Genomic DNA, 26,241 nt, shown 5'->3' on the forward strand with positions numbered 1-26,241 from the left:
CCTATATATAGCCTCCACATTGACACTGTACCGGTACCCCCTGTATATAGCCTCCACATTGACTCTGTACCAGTACCACCTGTATATAGCCTCCACATTGACTCTGTACCAGTACCCCCTGTATATAGCCTCCACATTGACTCTGTACCGGTACCCCCTGTATATAGCCTCCACATTGACTCTGTACCGGTACCACCTGTATATAGCCTCCACATTGACTCTGTACTGGTACCTCCTGTATATAGCCTCCACATTGACTCTGTACAGGTACCCCCTGTATATAGCCTCCACACTGACTCTGTACCGGTACCACCTGTATATAGCCTCCACATTGACTCTGTACCAGTACCCCCTGTCTATAGCCTCCACACTGACTCTGTACCAGTACCCCCTGTATATAGCCTCCACACTGACTCTGTACCGGTACCCCCTGTCTATAGCCTCCACACTGACTCTGTACCAGTACCCCCTGTATATAGCCTCCACACTGACTCTGTACCGGTACCCCCTGTCTATAGCCTCCACACTGACTCTGTACCAGTACCCCCTGTCTATAGCCTCCACACTGACTCTGTACCAGTACCCCCTGTCTATAGCCTCCACACTGACTCTGTACCAGTACCCCCTGTATATAGCCTCCACATTGACTCTGTACCAGTACCCCCTGTCTATAGCCTCCACATTGACTCTGTACCAGTACCCCCTGTATATAGCCTCCACATTGACTCTGTACCGGTACCCCCTGTATATAGCCTCCACATTGACTCTGTACCAGTACCCCCTGTATATAGCCTCCACATTGACTCTGTACCGGTACCCCCTGTATATAGCCTCCACATTGACTCTGTACCAGTACCCCTGTCTATAGCCTCCACACTGACTCTGTACCAGTACCCCCTGTATATAGCCTCCACATTGACTCTGTACCGGTACCCCCTGTATATAGCCTCCACATTGACTCTGTACCAGTACCCCCTGTCTATAGCCTCCACACTGACTCTGTACCAGTACCCCCTGTCTATAGCCTCCACATTGACTCTGTACCAGTACCCCCTGTATATAGCCTCCACATTGACTCTGTACCAGTACCCCCTGTATATAGCCTCCACATTGACTCTGTACCAGTACCCCCTGTATATAGCCTCCACATTGACTCTGTACCAGTACCCCCTGTATATAGCCTCCACATTGACTCTGTACCAGTACCCCCTGTATATAGCCTCCACATTGACTCTGTACCAGTACCCCCTGTATATAGCCTCCACATTGACTCTGTACCGGTACCACCTGTATATAGCCTCCACATTGACTCTGTACTGGTACCTCCTGTATATAGCCTCCACATTGACTCTGTACAGGTACCCCCTGTATATAGCCTCCACACTGACTCTGTACCGGTACCACCTGTATATAGCCTCCACATTGACTCTGTACCAGTACCCCCTGTCTATAGCCTCCACACTGACTCTGTACCAGTACCCCCTGTATATAGCCTCCACACTGACTCTGTACCGGTACCCCCTGTCTATAGCCTCCACACTGACTCTGTACCAGTACCCCCTGTATATAGCCTCCACACTGACTCTGTACCGGTACCCCCTGTCTATAGCCTCCACACTGACTCTGTACCAGTACCCCCTGTCTATAGCCTCCACACTGACTCTGTACCAGTACCCCCTGTCTATAGCCTCCACACTGACTCTGTACCAGTACCCCCTGTATATAGCCTCCACATTGACTCTGTACCAGTACCCCCTGTCTATAGCCTCCACATTGACTCTGTACCAGTACCCCCTGTATATAGCCTCCACATTGACTCTGTACCGGTACCCCCTGTATATAGCCTCCACATTGACTCTGTACCAGTACCCCCTGTATATAGCCTCCACATTGACTCTGTACCGGTACCCCCTGTATATAGCCTCCACATTGACTCTGTACCAGTACCCCTGTCTATAGCCTCCACACTGACTCTGTACCAGTACCCCCTGTATATAGCCTCCACATTGACTCTGTACCGGTACCCCCTGTATATAGCCTCCACATTGACTCTGTACCAGTACCCCCTGTCTATAGCCTCCACACTGACTCTGTACCAGTACCCCCTGTCTATAGCCTCCACATTGACTCTGTACCAGTACCCCCTGTATATAGCCTCCACATTGACTCTGTACCAGTACCCCCTGTATATAGCCTCCACATTGACTCTGTACCAGTACCCCCTGTATATAGCCTCCACATTGACTCTGTACCAGTACCCCCTGTATATAGCCTCCACATTGACTCTGTACCAGTACCCCCTGTATATAGCCTCCACATTGACTCTGTACCAGTACCCCCTGTATATAGCCTCCACATTGACTCTGTACCGGTACCCCCTGTATATAGCCTCCACATTGACTCTGTACCGGTACCCCCTGTATATAGCCTCCACATTGACTCTGTACAGGTACCCCCTGTATATAGCCTCCACATTGACTCTGTACCGTAACACCCTGTATATAGCCTCCACATTGACTCTGTACCGGTACCCCCTGTATATAGCCTCCACATTGACTCTGTACAGGTACACCCTGTATATAGCCTCCACATTGACTCTGTACCGTAACACCCTGTATATAGCCTCCACATTGACTCTGTACCAGTACCCCCTGTATATAGCCTCCACATTGACTCTGTACCGGTACCCCCTGTATATAGCCTCCACATTGACTCTGCACCGTAATACCCTGTATATAGCCTCCACATTGACTCTGTACCGTAACACCCTGTATATAGTCTCCACATTGACTCTGTACCGGTACCCCCTGTATATAGCCTCCACATTGACTCTGTACCAGTACCCCCTGTATATAGCCTCCACATTGACTCTGTACCAGTACACCCTGTATATAGCCTCCACATTGACTCTGTACAGGTACCCCCTGTATATAGCCTCCACATTGACTCTGTACCAGTACCCCCTGTATATAGCCTCCACATTGACTCTGTACCGGTACCCCCTGTATATAGCCTCCACATTGACTCTGTACCGGTACCCCCTGTATATAGCCTCGTTATTGTTATTTTATTGTGTTAATTTGTTGATAATGTTTAACTTTAGTTTATTTGGTAAATATTTTCTTAATTCTTCTTGAACTGTTAACTGTTGGTTAAGAGCTTGTATGTAACTAAGCGTTTCACTGTAAAGTCGACATGTGACAAATAAAGTTTGATTCGATTTGAACATACCATACTGCAGGCAGTTTTGGATCTTGCACCTGTCAAAATAATTACATCATCTCTGGCTGGCAGAGACTGGAGCGACCCGACCAACATCTCTGGCTGGCAGAGACTGGAGCGACCCGACTAATATCTCTGGCTGGCAGAGACTGGAGCGACCCGACCAACATCTCTGGCTGGCAGAGACTGGAGCGACCCGACCAACATCTCTGGCTGGCAGAGACTGGAGCGACCCGGCCAACATCTCTGGCTGGCAGAGACTGGAGCGACCCGACCAACATCTCTGGCTGGCAGAGACTGGAGCGACCCGACCAACATCTCTGGCTGGCAGAGACTGGAGCGACCCGACCAACATCTCTGGCTGGCAGAGACTGGAGCGACCCGACCAACATCTCTGGCTGACAAAGATTGGAGCGACCCGACCAACATCTCTGGCTGACAGAGACTGGAATCGATCCGACTAATATCTCTGGCTGGCAGAGACTGGAGCGACCCGACCAACATCTCTGGCTGGCAGAGACTGGAGCGACCCGACCAACATCTCTGGCTGGCAGAGACTGGAGCGACCCGACCAACATCTCTGGCTGGCAGAGACTGGAGCGACCCGACCAACATCTCTGGCTGGCAGAGACTGGAGCGACCCAAACAACATCTCTGGCTAGCAGAGACTGGAGCGACCCGACCAACATCTCTGGCTGGCTGGACCCATATTGTTTTACATAGAGAGAGAGAGAGAGATGCTGCGGCAGCTTCTACTAACAGAGAGGTTTAACACACAACAAGGCCCACATGCATCCTCATTACCATTATACTGAAGAACAACAAGCTATCTGACAGACACACATCACAGTCACAGACACACATCACAGTCACAGATACATGCCACAGTCACAGATACACATCACAGTCACAGATACACATCACAGTCACAGATACACAACACAGTCACAGATACACACCACAGTCACAGTTAAACATCACAGTCACAGATACACAACACAGTCACAGTTACACATCACAGTCACAAATACACATCACAGTCACAAATACACATCACAGTCACAGATACACAACACAGTCACAGTTACACATCACAGTCACAAATACACATCACACCTACAGATAGCAGAAGGTATGCAAACACTCGACCCTGCAGCATTCTCTGCCATACCTCTACCTCTCTCTCTCTCTACCTCTCTCGAACAGGAACTCAAACAAGCGTATGATTAGAGTTAGACCAACCTTAAAACCATGATCCAGTATGTGACGTGAACGCTGTCTGTCTGTCTGCTCCCTTGCCTGCCTTAGCTGGGGAACTGTGCTAGAATCGCCATTTTCTGCTATGAGCTGTGGCACATTCTCCTAAAATGAACACAGAACAGTCTTCTGCATGTCTATCTCTCTAGTGTCTCTACCGTACAGCCAGATCTGCTTCCCTGAGTCACAGCCCTCATCTCTCTCTCTCGCTCTCTCTGATAATGGAGTATAAAGATGGGAGGCTGCCTGCATGCAATCCCTGACTAACTAGCCTCCACATACAGCAGCACCCACAATCCCTGAAATAACACAGGCAGAGAGAGGATAATGATTCATCACAAAAAGGGAGGAGGCACAAAAGAGGAGAGAGGGAAAATCCAGTTGAGATGAAGGAAGAGCAGGATTGTGACGCTTACCGTGAACACACAGCCCTCCCTGGTGGAGAGAGGGAACCAGGCAGCCGGTAGGAGACAGGAAGCAGAGGAGGAGGAGGAGGAGGCGGAGGAGGAGGAGGAGGCAGAGGAGGAGGAGGAGGAGGCGGAGGAGGAGAAGGAGGAGGAGGAGGAGGAGGAGGATTGTGATGCTTACCGTGAACACACAGCCCTCCCTGGTGGAGAAAGGGAACCAGGCAGCCGGTAGGAGACAGGAAGCAGAGGAGGAGGAGGAGGAGGAGGCGGAGGAGGAGGAGGAGGAGGAGGAGGAGGAGGACGAGGATGCGTGGGTGTGTGTGTGCTGCGTGCATATCCAGTGATGCTCTGTGCTGTATGCTGTGTGCTGTGAGCTGTGTGCTGTGAGCTGTGAGCTTGGCTCCCCTTCTGGAGCTTGTGTTGAATGCCAGTCTCTGCCTGCCTCCATGCAGCCTCCGTCAGGCTCTTGCCCAGCTCCAGACACCTCCTGGCCTCCGTCAGGCTCTAGCCCAGCTACAGACACCCCCTAGCCTCCGTCAGGCTCTAGCCCAGCTCCATACACCACCCTGGCCACCGTCAGGCTCTAGCCCAGCTCCAGACACACCCTAGCCTCCGTCAGGCTCTAGCCCAGCTCCAGACACCCCCTAGCCTCCGTCAGGCTCTAGCCCAGCTCCATACACCACCCTGGCCACCGTCAGGCTCTAGCCCAGCTCCAGACACCCCGCTGCAGAATCTAGTCCAGCTCCAGACACCCCCCTGCAGGCTCTAGCCCAGCTCCAGACACCCCCCTGCAGGCTCTAGACACCCACTGGCCCCTGCAGGGTCAGAGCAGCTCCATTCCTCCACAGCACACAGACACGTCACTAGAGAGAGAACAAACACCATTGTAAATACAACCCATATTTATGCTTATTTATTTTCCTTAACCATTTATACATTGTTACAACACTGTATATATACAGTGCCTTGCGAAAGTATTCGGCCCCCTTGAACTTTGCGACCTTTTGCCACATTTCAGGCTTCAAACATAAAGATATAAAACTGTATTTTTTTGTGAAGAATCAACAACAAGTGGGACACAATCATGAAGTGGAACGACATTTATTGGATATTTCAAACTTTTTTAACAAATCAAAAACTGAAAAATTGGGCGTGCAAAATTATTCAGCCCCCTTAAGTTAATACTTTGTAGCGCCACCTTTTGCTGCGATTACAGCTGTAAGTCGCTTGGGGTATGTCTCTATCAGTTTTGCACATCGAGAGACTGAATTTTTTTCCCATTCCTCCTTGCAAAACAGCTCGAGCTCAGTGAGGTTGGATAGAGAGCATTTGTGAACAGCAGTTTTCAGTTCTTTCCACAGATTCTCGATTGGATTCAGGTCTGGACTTTGACTTGGCCATTCTAACACCTGGATATGTTTATTTTTGAACCATTCCATTGTAGATTTTGCTTTATGTTTTGGATCGTTGTCTTGTTGGAAGACAAATCTCCGTCCCAGTCTCAGGTCTTTTGCAGACTCCATCCGGTTTTCTACCAGAATGGTCCTGTATTTGGCTCCATCCATCTTCCCATCAATTTTAACCATCTTCCCTGTCCCTGCTGAAGAAAAGCAGGCCCAAAACATGATGCTGCCACCACCATGTTTGACAGTAGGCATGGTGTGTTCAGGGTGATGAGCTGTGTTGCTTTTACGCCAAACATAACGTTTTGCATTGTTGCCAAAAAGTTCAATTTTGGTTTCATCTGACCAGAGCACCTTCTTCCACTTGTTTGGTGTGTCTCCCAGGTGGCTTGTGGCAAACTTTAAACAACACTTTTTATGGATATCTTTAAGAAATGGCTTTCTTCTCGCCACTCTTCCATAAAGGCCAGATTTGTGCAATATACGACTGATTGTTGTCCTATGGACAGAGTCTCCAGCCTCAGCTGTAGATCTCTGCAGTTCATCCAGAGTGATCATGGGCCTCTTGGCTGCATCTCTGATCAGTCTTCTCCTTGTATGAGCTGAAAGTTTAGAGGGACGGCCAGGTCTTGGTAGATTTGCAGTGGTCTGATACTCCTTCCATTTCAATATTATCGCTTGCACTGTGCTCCTTGGGATGTTTAAAGCTTGGGAAATCTTTTTGTATCCAAATCCGGCTTTAAACTTCTTCACAACAGTATCTCGGACCTGCCTGGTGTGTTCCTTGTTCTTCATGATGCTCTCTGCGCTTTTAACGGACCTCTGAGACTATCACAGTGCAGGTGCATTTATACGGAGACTTGATTACACACAGGTGGATTGTATTTATCATCATTAGTCATTTAGGTCAACATTGGATCATTCAGAGATCCTCACTGAACTTTTGGAGAGAGTTTGCTGCACTGAAAGTAAAGGGGCTGAATCATTTTGCACGCCCAATTTTTCAGTTTTTGATTTGTTAAAAAAGTTTGAAATATCCAATAAATGTCGTTCCACTTCATGCTTGTGTCCCACTTGTTGTTGATTCTTCACAAAAAAATACAGTTTTATATCTTTATGTTTGAAGCCTGAAATGTGGCAAAAGGTCGCAAAGTTCAAGGGGGCCGAATACTTTCGCAAGGCACTGTATATATATATATATATATATATAAATAATATGACATTTGTAATGTCTGTATTGTTTTGAAACTTCTGTACGTGTAATGTTTACTGTTAGTTTTTATTGTTTATTTCACGTTTGTATATTATCTACCTCACTTGCTTTGGCAATGTTAACACATGTTTCCCATGCCAATAAAGCCCTGGAATTGAATTGAATTGAGAGAGAGGAGAGACGGGGACCCATCAGGAGCAACATGGGTGTTCATTTATTTATAGTATTACAATGATGAGGAATCGTTTTTATATCTCACCATAAAGAGCTACTTTGACCAGAGATGTCAGTGATTTCAGGCTGTTATATGTGGAAGGAGCCAGGATGTATTCAGCCAGGGCTGTGGTTTTATCTGTCTGCATCTCTTATCTGACGGAGGACACAGGGGAGGGAGGGTGCCGTTGTGATGGAATACTGATGGAGGATACAGGGGAGGGAGGGTGCCATTGTGATGGAATACTGATGGAGGATACAGGGGGAGGGAGGCTGCCATTGTGATGGAATACTGATGGAGGATACAGGGGGAGGGAGGGTGCCATTGTGATGGAATACTGATGGAGGATACAGGGGGAGGGAGGGTGTCATTGTGATGGAATACTGATTTGGATGCAGGGGAGGGAGGGTGTCATTGTGATGGAATACTGATGGAGGATACAGGGGGAGGGAGGCTGCCATTGTGATGGAATACTGATGGAGGATACAGGGGGAGGGAGGGTGCCATTGTGATGGAATACTGATGGAGGATACAGGGGGAGGGAGGGTGTCATTGTGATGGAATACTGATTTGGATGCAGGGGAGGGAGGGTGTCATTGTGATGGAATACTCAGTCCTCAGCAGGACAAACTGATCCTGCAGATGGCGTCAGAGAACATTCTCAGATCAGTCTGATTAGCTGGATGTGATATTTCTCACAAATGCATGACTGAATTCACAACTCTATATGGACACCAGAAGTAGTAAACTTTAAGTAGATGTTAGCTTGTGAGAGCTGTTGAGGAGTCTGTAAGAGCTGTCGTGGTATATCTAGAAGCCATAGGCTACCCCGAGGACGAAGTAGAGGAAATTAGTTTTAGACACACATTATCACAGACACTGTCAGTGCATTCATCACTCAAACAGTCTTGGATGGTCTGGAAAAGGTCAACAGGTGAAGGCTGTTTCTTCATGTGTTGCAGCCTAACTTTATGGATGGAGGAAACACCTGCCAGTGTTGTCAGCATGTTTCCTAGAAAGCTCATGCATACCGGTATTATGATACAATAACAGCAATCACATCAGGCTATTTATGCCTAAATACGCACGCTCGTGTTTGTTTACATGTAGCTCTACCGCGTCTAGTATTTTCTGGACCAATCACACGAAGCGTTAATTTCGGTCAACAGCCCAGAGAGTTGCTTCACACAGGAAAACGTTTCATCTGGCAACGTTTTGCAATAGAAACCGTTTACCGTTTACTCTAGGAACCAAACGGAAGCAAATGCACAGAGCAAACGGAACGAACGGGGAAGGATCTACCTGAATTTGTCCAATAGAAACTCTCGTTTTCTTTGAAACTGTTTCCTTTACAAAACGTTTCGCAACGGAATTCGACTAATGAATACACCAGTGAGTGATAAGGGACCAGATTTGATATTCATGGGGCAAACCCGTGTAGGCCACACAGCTGGCCAAGTTTAGTCACATGCTTGTTGTTATTGTTCTGGTAGCCTAGTGCTTTCCTGAATGGTCTGCACTCGATCTAAACCTTTCTCCCAATTCAGAGGCATCAGAATAATATTGTCTACATTCGGATTTGTAATTACAGGATTCTTCCAAATATTTAGGACGTTTGACTCGGAACGATCGCGACGCAAAGGGGGAGTCAATCAAATACGCATTGCGTCCCTTATTTACCAACATGACGGAAGACAAACAAAGTGTCATCGAGGAAAATTTGCAGGGTAAGTTAATTGCTGTCTCGTAGTCTATAATGGCATGTTGCATAATGTGAAAACAACGGACCGTATGATCGCAGTATATTCAGGATGCCATGCTGTATCGTCTTCCTGAGACATGTAGCCTACGTCATTGTACATCATATTATTATGGTGAAACAGTGTTGCGCCGAGGAGACACAGATATTAGTTTTTTTGCTACATTGTAGGACAACAATGTTTCTTCAGCAGGTGGTAGTAATTCAGCGGCCATGTAAACATTCCTCGTGTTGCCTGGCTGTCCTACATTAGACAGATCAGACAGTAGGATAGGTAACGTTGGGCTATAGGGCAGGCCTATAATAACATTGTCAGCTAGCTGATGTAAAGTCGATATTGACTTTAGCGCAGTGTTCTGAATGACGTATTCTCAATGCTGTAATGATGTCTATGTTTGGCATTGTTCAATTCAGCTACGATAAGAAACACAACAAACCAGATGATTCTGCCCATCCACCTGTTGTGTGTTTCTCCGTTATGTAATAACGGGGAGGGGCTGAACACGTCGCTTTCCTATTGGATAGCCAGCCTATAAAGGGGAGGGGCTGAACACGACGCTTTCCTATTGGATAGCCAGCCTATAAAGTGGAAGGGCGGGGCTGAACACTTCGCTTTCCTATTGGATACACACAGGAAGGAAAATGTGGGCAGAGGACAGGGACCATTGAGCAATAAGGGGGGCACGTACTGTCATGGGCACTGAGCAGGTGTTATTTAAAGAACAAAACATTTAGCGATGGCTGACTGTGCCACGCTATCTAGGCTAAACACACCTCCTCAACCACTCCCACAGCACACGCAGCCTGTTAATACCTGCTTTATGACTGGCCTTTTATCAACTATGTCTCAATGTTCTGCACCATTTTGTCATGTTTATGTTTTCTTCTAAGGTTCCTGGGTGGAGCTGCACTTTAACAATGGCAACAGTGCTGGCTCACCAGCACATGGGGCTGCTGGTGTGGAGGAAGAGCAGGTACCAGGCTCTGCCACTGAGGTACCAGGCTCTGCCACGGAGCTACCAGGCTCTGCCACTGAGCTACCAGGCTCTGCCACTGAGCTACCAGGCTCTGGGTTAGGTGCCTCTGCCTCAGTCCATGGTGGAGACCTGATGGCTGGGTCTACCTCTGCGTCGGTCCTGCCTGGGTCTCTCTCTGCCTCTACCCAGGGAGGTGACCTGATTCCTGGGTCAGGGTCTGCGTCTGGCTCAGTCCAGGGAGGGGTGGACTTGGAGAAGATGTTGTTAGACGCCCAGCACGAGTCAGGAAGAAGCAGCTCCAGGGGCAGTGTTCCCTGTGACAGGTGTCTCTCCTCTCACCAATCACATGCCATATAGACCATCACATGACTGATCAGGACAACATTTTGGATTCGTTTTATACTGATTAGCTATCTGAACACAAAGGACTAAGAGATAAGAGACACTGTCATTCACTAGAGTTATAGCACAGTAGGTACTATAGTGACCTCTGACCTCCTATCCACCATCTGCATGAGTGCCTCTGTACATTCTAGATCAGATTTAATAGATGAAGCTTGTCATGATGGAAACACAAGAGATCTGTCAAGAGGGCTCTTCCCCAATACTTATGTAGTCTCTCTCTTCCGCTGTGTGTCCCCCGCCCCCACCCCCCCCCCCCCCACTCAGTCCTCCGAGACCCCAGACTCCTTTGCTCCGCCGTGGCTCAGAAGTGCACAGCTCAGGAGAGAAGAACAGCTCACAGGTTTGGAGCCCTTATCCAGGGTCACCATAGAGATGAAATATAATATCATTCTATTAAACTCTGTGTGGGGCACTAATCTCTAAGTAGTTGGTGAGGCACAGCAGGGTGGTTTCAAGGGTTAGAAAACAAAAACAAAAAAAAGTTATAACCTAATATTTCTAATTCTGCAATATATTGTTTTTTACATTCCTAGTTTTTCCACTCAGAGGTTGAGAGCAGAGCAGAAGAGCAGTTTTTCCCCGTTGTAACAAATTAACAAATAAAGTTGTTTAAAAAATATATATATTCTGTTCCAGTCTGAAGAAGACTACCTAGAACGGAGACGTGAAGTGGAGAACCTGATGAAGAAGAACGCAGACTGGATCTGGGACTGGTCCAGTAGACCTGAGAACATTCAACGCAAGTTAGTACCCCCCCCCCCCCCTCAATATATTCCCCTCAGTATCCCAGACAGACGGGTCATATCTATTATATGTGTTTCCAATTCAGTTCTGCTCAGCCCAGTTTGTAATAGAAAACAATAGAATATCATTGAATTGAATACAATTTACAGTGCCTTGCGAAAGTATTCGGCCCCCTTGAACTTGGCGACCTTTTGCCACATTTCAGGCTTCAAACATAAAGATATAAAACTGTATTTTTTGGTGAAGAATCAACAACAAGTGGGACACAATCATGAAGTGGAACGACATTTATTGGATATTTCAAACTTTTTTAACAAATCAAAAACTGAAAAATTGGGCGTACAAAATTATTCAGCCCCTTTACTTTCAGTGCAGCAAACTCTCTCCAGAAGTTCAGTGAGGATCTCTGAATGATCCAATGTTGACCTAAATGACTAATGATGATAAATACAATCCACCTGTGTGTAATCAAGTCTCCGTATAAATGCACCTGCACTGTGATAGTCTCAGAGGTCCGTTAAAAGCGCAGAGAGCATCATGAAGAACAAGGAACACACCAGGCAGGTCCGAGATACTGTTGTGAAGAAGTTTAAAGCCGGATTTGGATACAAAAATATTTCCCAAGCTTTAAACATCCCAAGGAGCACTGTGCAGGCAATAATATTGAAATGGAAGGAGTATCAGACCACTGCAAATCTACCAAGACCTGGCCGTCCCTCTAAACTTTCAGCTCATACAAGGAGAAGACTGATCAGAGATGCAGCCAAGAGGCCCATGATCACTCTGGATGAACTGCAGAGATCTACAGCTGAGGTGGGAGACTCTGTCCATAGGACAACAATCAGTCGTATATTGCACAAATCTGGCCTTTATGGAAGAGTGGCAAGAAGAAAGCCATTTCTTAAAGATATCCATAAAAAGTGTCGTTTAAAGTTTGCCACAAGCCACCTGGGAGACACACCAAACATGTGGAAGAAGGTGCTCTGGTCAGATGAAACCAAAATTGAACTTTTTGGCAACAATGCAAAACGTTATGGTTGGCGTAAAAGCAACACAGCTCATCACCCTGAACACACCCATCCCCACTGTCAAACATGGTGGTGGCAGCATCATGGTTTGGGCCTGCCTTTCTTCAGCAGGGACAGGGAAGATGGTTAAAATTGATGGGAAGATGGATGGAGCCAAATACAGGACCATTCTGGAAGAACCTGATGGAGTCTGCAAAAGACCTGAGACTGGGACGGAGATTTGTCTTCCAACAAGACGATCCAAAACATAAAGCTAAATCTACAATGGAATGGTTCAAAAATAAACATATCCAGGTGTTAGAATGGCCAAGTCAAAGTCCAGACCTGAATCCAATCGAGAATCTGTGGAAAGAACTGAAAACTGCTGTTCACAAATGCTCTCCATCCAACCTCACTGAGCTCGAGCTGTTTTGCAAGGAGGAATGGGAAAACATTTCAGTCTCTCGATTTGCAAAACTGATAGAGACATACCCCAAGCGACTTACAGCTGTAATCGCAGCAAAAGGTGGCGCTACAAAGTATTAACTTAAGGGGGCTGAATAATTTAGCACGCCCAATTTTTCAGTTTTTGATTTGTTAAAAAAGTTTGAAATATCCAATAAATGTCGTTCCACTTCATGATTGTGTCCCACTTGTTGTTGATTCTTCACAAAAAAATACAGTTTTATATCTTTATGTTTGAAGCCTGAAATGTGGCAAAAGGTCGCAAAGTTCAAGGGGGCCGAATACTTTCGCAAGGCACTGTATATACAATTCTATGCTATTATAGAATGATATAGAACAGAACTTGATATTCCTTTCTACCCAAACCACTTCCAGGGACATTGTAATGTGCTCTCTTGTCTTTTGGGTGCAGGGGGTTTGTTCTGAAGCATCCTAAACCACTTCCAGGGACATTGTAATGTGCTCTCTTGTCTTTTGGGTGCAGGGAGTTTGTTCTGAAGCTTCCCCAAACCACTTCCAGGGACATTGTAATGTTCTCTCTTGTCTTTTAAATGCAGGGAGTTTGTTCTGAAGCATCCCAAACGTATCAACCCTCTCAGCATCAGAAACACCAGCGTCATGAAGAACGGAGGGATCTTCTCTGCAGAGTTCCTCAAACTTTTCCTTCCTTCTCTGCTCATATCCCACGTACTGGCCATCGGTCTGGGGTGAGTTCTGATTTTAAAAACATTTAGAAAATAAAAGCTAATTATGAAGAATGTATTATTTGTAAAGGGTAAAAGAGCAGAAAGTGAAATAGGTCTCTTGTGTGTTTGTATGGGATATAATCTGCACTCTGTAGAGAGATTATAGCAACACAAATCTAGTCTGGTGATCAGTATACTATTTTGTCTCATCTCCACCATAGATACCAGGGGCAGCAGGTAGCCTAGTGGTTAGAGGCGAGCCAGCAACCGGTGGCCAGTTCGAATCCCGGGTCTGATGGGAAGAATCTGTTGGGAAGTGAGCTGGCAACCGGTGGGGGGGTGTTGGTATCAGGTCCTCGATGCCATTGCGCCCTTCACCAATAATGTGATCTTAATCTAAGTAGAATTAGAAGGCTATACTACAGTATTTTTATATAACAGTATTTTTTTATCATCAACTATATCTACACACACACACACACACACACAGAGTTGACTAGAGCTGCATTCTAGCAGATGTGTGTTTTAGCTGTGCTGCTAAGGCCCCAGATCAGATGCCTTACGTTTTCTGGTCGCACCTCACTGTGGGAAGAATGGAATAGTTGATCCACTTCAGTCGCCAGAGTTTGAGCTGTGAGCCTTTAAGGCACTGTGTATACGGAGGGAGAATGTCAATCTCTCCTGGCTCAAAGTTGAGGAGAGTTTGACTGCATCACTATTGGTCTTCGTGCGAGGTGTTGAAGGTACAGAACTGTCTGTTTAAGCAGTTGGCAACACAGTTCAGACACTCATCGGTACAACTTAAGACATGCAACCAGAGATCTCTTCACAGTTCAGACACTCATCTGTACAACACAAGACATGCAACCAGAGATCTCTTCACAGTTCAGACACTCATCGGTACAACTTAAGACATGCAACCAGAGATCTCTTCACAGTTCAGACACTCATCGGTACAACACAAGACATGCAACCAGAGATCTCTTCACAGTTCAGACACTCATCTGTACAACACAAGACATGCAACCAGATATCTCTTCACAGTCCCCAGGTCCAGAACAGAGGCTGGGAAACACACAGTATTAAATAGAGACATGACTACATGGAAGTCTGTCACCCAATATTTATCTAACCTTTATTTAAGTCAGTTAAGATCTAATTCTTATTTACAACGATGGCCTAGGAACAGTGGGTTAACTGGTCTAGGAACAGTGGGTTAACTGGTCTAGGAACAGTGGGTTAACTGGTCTAGGAACAGTGGGTTAACTGGTCTAGGAACAGTGGGTTAACTGGTCTAGGAACAGTGGGTTAACTGGTCTAGGAACAGTGGGTTAACTGGTCTAGGAACAGTGGGTTAACTGGTCTAGGAACAGTGGGTTAACTGGTCTAGGAACAGTGGGTTAACTGGTCTAGGAACAGTGGGTTAACTGGTGTAGGAACAGTGGGTTAACTGGCCTAGGAACAGTGGGTTAACTGGCCTAGGAACAGTGGGTTAACTGGCCTAGGAACAGTGGGTTAACTGGCCTAGGAACAGTGGGTTAACTGGCCTAGGAACAGTGGGTTAACTGGCCTAGGAACAGTGGGTTAACTGGCCTAGGAACAGTGGGTTAACTGGCCTAGGAACAGTGGGTTAACTGGCTGTTCAGGGGCAGAACGACCAATATATATATTTTTTTTACCTTGTCAGCTCAGAGATTCGATCTAGCAACCTTTCGATCTAGCAACCTTAAGCCCAATGCGCTTAACCACTAGGCTACCTTCTCTAACCACTAGGCTACCTGCTCTAACCACTAGGCTACCTTCTCTAACCACTAGGCTACCTGCTCTAACCACTAGGCTACCTGCTCTAACCACTAGGTTACCTGCTCTAACCACTAGGCTACCTGCTCTAACCACTAGGCTACCTGCAATAACCACTAGGCTACCTTCTCTAACCACTAGGCTACCTGCTCTAACCACTAGGCTACCTGCTCTAACCACTAGGCTACCTGCTCTAACCACTAGGCTACCTGCTCTAACTAGGCTACCTGCTAGGCTACCTGCTGCAGGTAACTCAAGCTGGCAATAAAACCAGGTTCATAAACCAGATTAAATAACACCTTGCTGTGAAGAGACAGGCATTTATTTATTTTTTATTATTATAATTTTTTGTTGTTGTTGAATTTTACCCCTTTTTCTCCCCAATTTTGTGGTATCCAATTGTTTAGTAGCTACTATCTTGTCTCATCGCTACAACTCCCGTATGGGCTCGGGAGAGACGAAGGTCGAAAGACATGCGTCCTCCGATACACAACCCAACCAGCCGCACTGCTTCTTAACACAGCGCGCATCCAACCCGGAAGCCAGCCGCACCAATGTGTCGGAGGAAACACCGTGCACCTGGCAACCTTGGTTAGCACGCACTGCGCCCGGCCCGCCACAGGGGTCACTGGTGCGCAATGAGACAAGGATATCCCTACCGGCCAAACCCTCCCTAACCCGGACGACGCTAGGCCAATTGTGCGTCGCCCCACGGACCTCCCGGTCGCAGCCGGTTGCGACAGAGCCTGAGCGTGAACCCAGATTCTCTGGTGGCACAGCTGGCGCTGCAGTACAGCGCCCTTAACCACTGTGCCACCCAGTAGGCCCGAGACAGGCATTTTAATGCATTTTGCATTGATTTATGTATGTGATACGTGGTGATACGTGGTTGGGGATACAACTGTGATACAGTTGAAGTCGGAGGTTTACAAACACTTAGGTTGGAGTCATTAAAACTTGTTTTTCAACCACTTCACACATTTCTTGTTAACAAACTATAGTTTTGGCAGGTCGGTTAGAACATATACCTTGTGCATGACAAGTCATTTTTCCAACAATTGTTTACAAACAGATGATTAAAAAAATTCCAGAAAATGTCATGGCTTTAGAAGCTTCTGATAGGCTAATTGACATAATTTGGGTCAATTGGAGGTGTACCTGTGGATGTATTTCAAGGCCTACCTTCAAACTCAGTGCCTCTTTGCTTGACATCATGGGACAATCAAAAGAAATCAGCCAATACCTCAGAAAAAAAATTGGAGACCTCCACCAGTCTGGTTCATCCTTGGGAGCAATTTCCAAACGCCTGAAGGTACCACGTTCATCTGAACAAACAATAGTACGCAAGTATAAACACCATGGGACCACACAGCTGCCATACCGCTCAGGAAGGAGACGCATTCTGTCTCCTAGAGATGAATGTACTTTGGTGCGAAAAGTGTAAATCAATACCAGAACAACAGCAAAGGACCTTGTGAAGATGCTGGAGGAAACAGGTACAAAAGTATCTATATCCACAGTAAAACGGGTCCTATATTGACATAACCTGAAAGGCTGCTCAGCAAGGAAGAAGCCACTGCTCCAAAACTGCCATAAAAAAGCCAGACTACGGTTTGCAACTGCACATGGGGACAAAGATCGTACTTTTTGGAGAAATGTCCTCTGGTCTGATGAAACAAAAATAGAACTGTTTGGCCATAATGACCATCGTTATGTTATGTATGGAGGAAAAAGAGGGAGGCTTGCAAGCTGAAGAACACCATCCCAACCCTGAAGCATGGGGGTGGCAGCATCATGTTGTGGGGGTGCTTTGCTGCAGGAGCACTTCACAAAATAGATGGCTACATGAGGGAGGAAAATTACGTGGATATATTGAAGCAACATCTCCAGACGTCAGTCAGGAAGTTAAAGCTTGGTTTCAAATGGGTCCTCCAAATGGACAATGACCCCAAGCATACTTCCAAAGTTGTGGCAAAATGGCTTAAGGACAACAAAGTCAAGGTATTGGAGTGGCCATCACAAAGCCCTGACCTCAATCCTATAGAAAATGTGTGGGCAGAGCTGAAAAAGTGTGTGCAAGAAAGGAGGCCTACAAACCTGACTCAGTTACACCAGCTCTGTTAGGAGGAATGGGCCAAAATTCACCCAACTTGTTGTGGGAGGCTTGTGGAAAGCTATTCGAAACGTTTGACCTAAGTAAAAAAATGTAAAGGCAATGCTACCAAATACTAATTGAGTGTATGTAAACTCCTGACCCACTGGGAATGTGATGAAAGAAATAAAAGCTGAAATAAATAATTATCTACTATTATTCTGACATTTCACATTCTTAATATAAAGTGGTGATCCTAACTGACCTAAAACAGGGAATTTGTACTAGGATTAAATATCAGGAATTGAGAAAAAACTGAGTTTAAATGTAGTTGCCTAAGGTGTATGTAAACTTCCGACTTCAACTGTATGTGGTTGGGATATGACTGTGATACATGGTTGGTGATACGACTGTGATGCCTGGTTGTGTCACCTGGCTATCTTGAGATGAATGCGCTGTGGGTCTCTCTGGATGGGAAAGTCTGCTAAATGACTACACTGTAATGTAGCGCTGTGGGTCTCTCTGGATGGGAACGTCTGCTAAATGACTACACTGTAATGTAGTGCTGTGGGTCTCTCTGGATGGGAACGTCTGCTAAATGACTACACTGTAATGTAGTGCTGTTGGTCTCTCTGGATGGGAACGTCTGCTAAATGACTACACTGTAATGTAGGGCTGTGGGTCTCTCTGGATGGGAACGTCTGCTAAATGACTACACTGTAATGTAGTGCTGTGGGTCTCTCTGGATGGGAACGTCTGCTAAATGACTACACTGTAATGTAGTGCTGTGGGTCTCTCTGGATGGGAACGTCTGCTAAATGACTACACTGTAATGTAGTGCTGTGGGTCTCTCTGGATGGGAACGTCTGCTAAATGACTACACTGTAATGTAGTGCTGTGGGTCTCTCTGGATGGGAACGTCTGCTAAATGACTACACTGTAATGTAGTGCTGTGGGTCTCTCTGGATGGGAACGTCTGCTAAATGACTACACTGTAATGTAGTGCTGTGGGTCTCTCTGGATGGGAACGTCTGCTAAATGACTACACTGTAATGTAGTGCTGTGGGTCTCTCTGGATGGGAACGTCTGCTAAATGACTACACTGTAATGTAGCGCTGTGTGTCTCTCTGGATGGGAACGTCTGCTAAATGACTACACTGTAATGTAGTGCTGTGGGTCTCTCTGGATGGGAACGTCTGCTAAATGACTACACTGTAATGTAGTGCTGTGGGTCTCTCTGGATGGGAACGTCTGCTAAATGACTACACTGTAATGTAGTGCTGTGGGTCTCTCTGGATGGGAACGTCTGCTAAATGACTACACTGTAATGTAGCGCTGTGGGTCTCTCTGGATGGGAACGTCTGCTAAATGACTACACTGTAATGTAGTGCTGTGGGTCTCTCTGGATGGGAACGTCTGCTAAATGACTACACTGTAATGTAGTGCTGTGGGTCTCTCTGGATGGGAACGTCTGCTAAATGACTACACTGTAATGTAGTGCTGTGGGTCTCTCTGGATGGGAACGTCTGCTAAATGACTACACTGTAATGTAGTGCTGTGGGTCTCTCTGGATGGGAACATCTACTAAATGACTACACTGTAATGTAGTGCTGTGGGTCTCTCTGGATGGGAACGTCTGCTAAATGACTACACTGTAATGTAGTGCTGTGGGTCTCTCTGGATGGGAACGTCTGCTAAATGACTACACTGTAATGTAGCGCTGTGGGTCTCTGGATGGGAACGTCTGCTAAATGACTACACTGTAATGTAGCGCTGTGGGTCTCTCTGGATGGGAACGTCTGCTAAATGACTACACTGTAATGTAGCGCTGTGGGTCTCTCTGGATGGGAACGTCTGCTAAATGACTACACTGTAATGTAGTGCTGTGGGTCTCTCTGGATGGGAACGTCTGCTAAATGACTACACTGTAATGTAGTGCTGTGGGTCTCTCTGGATGGGAACGTCTGCTAAATGACTACACTGTAATGTAGCGCTGTGGGTCTCTCTGGATGGGAACGTCTGCTAAATGACTACACTGTAATGTAGCGCTGTGGGTCTCTCTGGATGGGAACGTCTGCTAAATGACTACACTGTAATGTAGCGCTGTGGGTCTCTCTGGATGGGAACGTCTGCTAAATGACTACACTGTAATGTAGTGCTGTGGGTCTCTCTGGATGGGAACGTCTGCTAAATGACTACACTGTGTGTTTTATGTGTAGTTTCCTGTTTGGACCCCAGGAAGAGCAGACCCTGCCTCAGCAGCAGCCCATTGGGTGATCCTAATAAATAAAATAATAAAATACACTGGGGACTGTAGAGTGAAACATCTGAAGAATGCCTTGCTGATTTTCAAGAAACTCTAAATGACAAAAATAAGTGTGGGGGGGGGGGGGGGGGGGGGGGGGGGAGAAACTTAGCATGTTTACCAAGTTGCACAAAATAAAACTGACAACATATGTACAAAACTATACTAGTATGTTGATGTTCTTTCCCCTTTGTCCTCAGGGTGTACATTGGGAGACGTCTAAGTACCTCAGTGACCAGTACCTTCTAAAGGGACACTCCACTGGACTGGAACAACATGTTTTTTAGGCTCCAACACCGTTACCTTCCACTGCTGCTAGCTTTGAAGTGGTTCGCTTATTAGATACAGATAGGCAACATCTGTCATGTGTCCCCCAACTCCACTCAAATACATGGCTCAAAATGGCACCCTATTCCCTACATAGTGCACTACTTTTGACCAGATCTCTAATGGCTCTGGTTAAAAGTAGTGCACTACATAGGGTATAGGGTTCCATTTGGGACACACTTCCTTTTTGTTTTCCCCTGGCGGTGAGCAGTCCACCCTGCCTGTATCTGTATTGTACCCCTGTGAATACTGTTGGCTTTTCCTTTAGTTCCCAGAGCTGCTTTTTAAATAACCCTGCTCCACTGGAAAGTAGAACCCGGTGTTCCTCCTCCATCTCACTGGACGATCTCTGGGTAGGGGGGGCCATCTTATAATCAACCTTTTAAGAGCCATCGTTGTCAACGGCTAGCTAGCTAGCTAGCGTTCACTGTCAGTCATTTTCAAGCCATTTTATCTTGCTCCGAGTTGAGACATTTTTTTGTAGTAGAAGACTTTTGAGGTAATGACATTACAGTAAGAAGGTGATGATACAGAAAAGCATTGTGAATTTCTCAGCGTTGAGATATGTACGGAGAAGAAAAGGGAGTGGGTCAGACAAGAAAGCTGGACGTTGTATTTTAGGGAGCTGTTGCTTGTTTTATCAGAATGTCCTTGGTTTTGGGGGGAAAAAGGGATCAAGACATTCAACCGAAATGTTATTTCTGACCCGGATCCTTCTCATGGATCATGAAGGGCTTTAATAATAAAACAAGGTTTCAGGAGAAATGAAAAAGGTTTGAAATAGATCAACCTTGAAAAGTGTTTGAGGAAGTAGAAGGAGAATGAATGTACGGAGCATCTTCCATTAGATCCCAGATTAGGTCGAACGGGAGCGTCGGGGTTTTGGTTCTGTCGGCACCTTTCAGTTTATTGGTGTTATTTTTTCACTCAGGGTTGTTTTCTGTGACAACAAGGTGTCCCGTTCACTGAATATGCATGTGTATGGGTAGAATTGTACATTAGATGTGGCACTATGTAAACCGGAAGTGTTTTAATGGTCGGTGGCATGTTAATGGTCTACGTGACCATTTGAAATACACTAAAACAGCTTTTCTACCACGACTGCATAAGACCACACATCCCCATATCAAATATTTTAGGGGAAAATATAGACTTTCACACTTGTAATCATGAGGGAATTTAGAAATCTTTTATTTTTGCCTTACTTATACTTCACTCCTAATTAAATACGAAATCTCAGTATCCAGAATGCTTCAGTATTTTTTTGTTCTAAGAATGAAGAGAGCAACAGAGGCTTTCCTGAGTTATGCCTTGAAAAGGCATTACCAATCTGTTTCTGCATGTCTTGTAGAGCTGGTCAACATGTCAAGTGTCTATGTGAATTTGTAAAACTGTTTTGTATGAACAGTTGGAATTGTATCTGAAAAATAAAATGGTTGAATCATAAAAATATCCACCTCTGTGCTCGTTTCTGGAAAACCGTACAACGAAAACGTGATTATCCAAAATGTCAGTCAATACATTTTCCTAAAATTGCCTTTTCCCCAACAGTGAATGGGTCATTCATACCAAATGGATATTTCAAACGTGTCCCCCTACCATGCCAACAAGTAAACTCTAACTCCCATCACAAATAACCAAACAGATGAATACATTTCCACAATGTTAGCATTATAACACAAGGAACCATGATCATTCAACAGAAGACTGTAATTCCCCCCGACTAGTTCCTGATTTAAAGAGCATCGCAACGATACCATGTTGTACTTTTAAACCTTAGAATATTCTCTCAGTGATTTCAGACCATTGTATATTGCTGGGGGATATTGTATACTGGGTGTACAATAACAAGTACCCTGGTTTCTTCATGGAGGTCCAGGTTCCTCCGGAGATGACTGAACGACTGCTGGCCAGCTTAAGTCTGGAGGAAGGCAGGGCACTCAGCAGTTGTTGGGACTCTCTGGTCGAGTTCCTGCCCGACAACATTGCAGACAAATGCCAGATTTTTTACAACGCCTGGATAGGTATTTAACATATCGGCTAACCACATCATATATAGCAATTTGTTGCCCTACTGCACAGTCGATGACGTGGCAAGCAACCATTGGTTGATGAAACGCCACGCCTGCACATCCAGTTGGACAGGAACGATCTATGGCTCTCCCAATCGTCTTAATAATCGGTCCTCTCCTAGTCTCCTCTCATCTACACTGATTAGAGAAGACGAGACAGGTCTCACCATGAAGCTGGCTTTCATCTGGTCAGTTGTTACAGATCAGTACAGCTGAAGGAAAGGATGATGTCTGGATAGTAGAGACACGACAGTAAAGCATCTCTCCTCCACCACAGACCGACCGCAGGATCCTGACTGTACCAGAGTTCAGACAGGATCCTGACTGTACCAGAGTTCAGACAGGACAACAAACCCATTCAAGCAAAAACGTTTTAAAAAAGGACAGTAGTCTTCTGTAGAACATATAGGATGCTATTACACAACTTAAAACCTGGTTGGTACAGTCGAAACGTGCAGCGGGCATCACCGGGGGTTTCCTCCTCCAGAGATTCAGGATGTAGAAACCTTCTTAAAGACATCCTGTCTTACTGGACTACAATGTAGAGTATCAGGATCTAAGATAACAATACGGCAGGCGTTGGGCCAGTAACCGAAAGGTAAAAATCTGTTGTTCTGCCCCTGAACAAGGCAGTTTAACCCACTGTTCCTAGGACGTCATTGTCAATAAGATAGCCTAGTGGTTAGAGCAGGTAGCCTAGTGGTTAGAGCAGGTAGCCTAGTGGTTAGAGCAGGCAGCCTAGTGGTTAGAACCAGGTAGCCTAGTGGTTAGAACCAGGTAGCCTAGTGGTTAGAACCAGGTAGCCTAGTGGTTAGAACCAGGTAGCCTAGTGGTTAGAACCAGGTAGCCTAGTGGTTAGAACCAGGTAGCCTAGTGGTTAGAACCAGGTAGCCTAGTGGTTAGAACCAGGTAGCCTAGTGATTAGAACCAGGTAGCCTAGTGATTAGAACCAGGTAGCCTAGTGGTTAGAGCCAGGTAGCCTAGTGGTTAGAACCAGGTAGCCTAGTGGTTAGAACCAGGTAGCCTAGTGGTTAGAACCAGGTAGCCTACTGGTTAGAACCAGGTAGCCTAGTGGTTAGAGCAGGTAGCCTAGTGGTTAGAGCCAGGTAGCCTAGTGGTTAGAGCCAGGTAGACTAATGGTTTGAGCAGGCAGCCTAGTGGTTAGAGCAGTTAGCCTGGTGGTTAGAACCAGGTAGCCTAGTGGTTAGAACCAGGTAGCCTAGTGATTAGAACCAGGTAGCCTAGTGGTTAGAGCCAGGTAGCCTAGTGGTTAGAACCAGGTAGCCTAGTGGTTAGAACCAGGTAGCCTAGTGGTTAGAACCAGGTAGCCTAGTGGTTAGAACCAGGTAGCCTAGTGGTTAGAACCAGGTAGCCTAGTGGTTAGAACCAGGTAGCCTAGTGGTTAGAACCAGGTAGCCTAGTGGTTAGAGCAGGTAGCCTAGTGGTTAGAGCCAGGTAGCCTAGTGGTTAGAGCCAGGTAGACTAATGGTTTGAGCAGGCAGCCTAGTGGTTAGAGCAGTTAGCCTGGTGGTTAGAACCAGGTAGCCTAGTGGTTAGAACCAGGTAGCCTAGTGGTTAGAACCAGGTAGCCTAGTGGTTAGAGCCAGGAAGCCTAGTGGTTAGAACCAGGTAGCCTAGTGGTTAGAGCAGGTAGCCTAGTGGTTAGAGCAGGTAGCCTAGTGGTTAGAGCCAGGTAGACTAATGGTTTGAGCAGGCAGCCTAGTGGTTAGAGCAGGTAGCCTAGTGGTTAGAACCAGGTAGCCTAGTGGTTAGAACCAGGTAGCCTAGTGGTTAGAGCCAGGTAGCCTAGTGGTTAGAGCCAGGTAGCCTAGTGGTTAGGGCCAGGTAGCCTAGTGGTTAGAACCAGGTAGCCTAGTGGTTAGAGCAGGTAGCCTAGTGGTTACAGCAGGTATCCTACTGGTTAGAGCAGGTAGCCTAGTGGTTAGAACCAGGTAGCCTAGTGGTTAGAGCAGGTAGCCTAGTGGTTAGAGCAGGTAGCCTAGTGGTTAGAACCAGGTAGCCTAGTGGTTAGAGCAGGTAGCCTAGGGGTTAGAGCAGGTATCCTACTGGTTAGAGCAGGTAGCCTAGTGGTTAGAACCAGGTAACCTAGTGGTTAGAGCAGGTAGCCTAGTGGTTAGAGCAGGTAGCCTAGTGGTTACAGCAGGTAGCCTAGTGCTTAGAACCAGGTAGCCTACTGGTTAGAACCAGGTAGCCTAGTGGTTAGAGCAGGTAGCCTAGTGGTTAGAGCAGGTAGCCTAGTGGTTAGAGCAGGTAGCCTAGTGGTTAGAGCAGGTAGCCTAGTGGTTAGAACCAGGTAGCCTAGTGGTTAGAGCAGGTAGCCTAGTGGTTAGAACCAGGTAGCCTAGTGGTTAGAACCAGGTAGCCTAGTGGTTAGAGCAGGTAGCCTAGTGGTTAGAGCAGGTAGCCTAGTGATTAGAACCAGGTAGCCTAGTGGTTAGAGCCAGGTAGCCTAGTGGTTAGAACCAGGTAGCCTAGTGGTTAGAACCAGGTAGCCTAGTGGTTAGAACCAGGTAGCCTAGTGGTTAGAACCAGGTAGCCTAGTGGTTAGAACCAGGTAGCCTAGTGGTTAGAACCAGGTAGCCTAGTGGTTAGAACCAGGTAGCCTAGTGGTTAGAGCAGGTAGCCTAGTGGTTAGAGCCAGGTAGCCTAGTGGTTAGAGCCAGGTAGACTAATGGTTTGAGCAGGCAGCCTAGTGGTTAGAGCAGTTAGCCTGGTGGTTAGAACCAGGTAGCCTAGTGGTTAGAACCAGGTAGCCTAGTGGTTAGAACCAGGTAGCCTAGTGGTTAGAGCCAGGAAGCCTAGTGGTTAGAACCAGGTAGCCTAGTGGTTAGAGCAGGTAGCCTAGTGGTTAGAGCAGGTAGCCTAGTGGTTAGAGCCAGGTAGACTAATGGTTTGAGCAGGCAGCCTAGTGGTTAGAGCAGGTAGCCTAGTGGTTAGAACCAGGTAGCCTAGTGGTTAGAACCAGGTAGCCTAGTGGTTAGAGCCAGGTAGCCTAGTGGTTAGAGCCAGGTAGCCTAGTGGTTAGGGCCAGGTAGCCTAGTGGTTAGAACCAGGTAGCCTAGTGGTTAGAGCAGGTAGCCTAGTGGTTACAGCAGGTATCCTACTGGTTAGAGCAGGTAGCCTAGTGGTTAGAACCAGGTAGCCTAGTGGTTAGAGCAGGTAGCCTAGGGGTTAGAGCAGGTATCCTACTGGTTAGAGCAGGTAGCCTAGTGGTTAGAACCAGGTAACCTAGTGGTTAGAGCAGGTAGCCTAGTGGTTAGAGCAGGTAGCCTAGTGGTTACAGCAGGTAGCCTAGTGCTTAGAACCAGGTAGCCTACTGGTTAGAACCAGGTAGCCTAGTGGTTAGAGCAGGTAGCCTAGTGGTTAGAGCAGGTAGCCTAGTGGTTAGAGCAGGTAGCCTAGTGGTTAGAGCAGGTAGCCTAGTGGTTAGAACCAGGTAGCCTAGTGGTTAGAGCAGGTAGCCTAGTGGTTAGAACCAGGTAGCCTAGTGGTTAGAACCAGGTAGCCTAGTGGTTAGAGCAGGTAGCCTAGTGGTTAGAGCAGGTAGCCTAGTGGTTAGAACCAGGTAGCCTAGTGGTTAGAACCAGGTAGCCTACTGGTTAGAGCCAGGTAGCCTGGTGGTTAGAGCAGGTAGCCTAGTGGTTAGAGGAGGTAGCCTAGTGGTTAGAGCCAGGTAGCCTAGTGGTTAGAACCAGGTAGCCTAGTGGTTAGAACCAGGTAGCCTAGTGGTTAGAACCAGGTAGCCTACTGGTTAGAGCCAGGTAGCCTAGTGGTTAGAACCAGGTAGCCTAGTGGTTAGAACCAGGTAGCCTAGTGGTTAGAGCAGGTAACCTAGTGGTTAGAGCAGGTAGCCTGGTGGTTAGAG

The 26,241-nt window shown here is 46.6% G+C and overlaps 1 protein-coding gene across 1 annotated transcript; it reads left to right on the top strand.

The window, feature by feature from the left end:
- Positions 1-8,943: 8,943 nt before the first annotated feature.
- LOC118943850 (BCL2/adenovirus E1B 19 kDa protein-interacting protein 3-like) lies at positions 8,944-21,735 on the top strand. The gene is made up of 6 exons (XM_036960036.1): positions 8,944-9,443; positions 10,367-10,775; positions 11,122-11,197; positions 11,494-11,600; positions 13,631-13,780; positions 20,157-21,735. Exons 1-6 carry the CDS (start codon positions 9,401-9,403, stop codon positions 20,203-20,205), a joined length of 834 nt encoding a protein of 277 aa, XP_036815931.1. The 5' UTR covers positions 8,944-9,400; the 3' UTR covers positions 20,206-21,735.
- Positions 21,736-26,241: the final 4,506 nt, after the last annotated feature.

Source organism: Oncorhynchus mykiss, chromosome 23 (assembly GCF_013265735.2).
Source record: "Oncorhynchus mykiss isolate Arlee chromosome 23, USDA_OmykA_1.1, whole genome shotgun sequence".
Lineage (NCBI taxonomy): Eukaryota > Metazoa > Chordata > Actinopteri > Salmoniformes > Salmonidae > Oncorhynchus > Oncorhynchus mykiss.

Excerpts from the sequence above, each read along its gene's own strand:
- LOC118943850 (XM_036960036.1), top strand. The coding sequence starts at position 9,401 with ATGACGGAAGACAAACAAAGTGTCATCGAGGAAAATTTGCAGG. Across the intron at positions 9,444-10,366 it reads CATCGAGGAAAATTTGCAGG|GTTCCTGGGTGGAGCTGCAC; the intron begins GTAAGTTAATTG and ends TTTTCTTCTAAG. Across the intron at positions 10,776-11,121 it reads GGCAGTGTTCCCTGTGACAG|TCCTCCGAGACCCCAGACTC; the intron begins GTGTCTCTCCTC and ends CCCCCCACTCAG.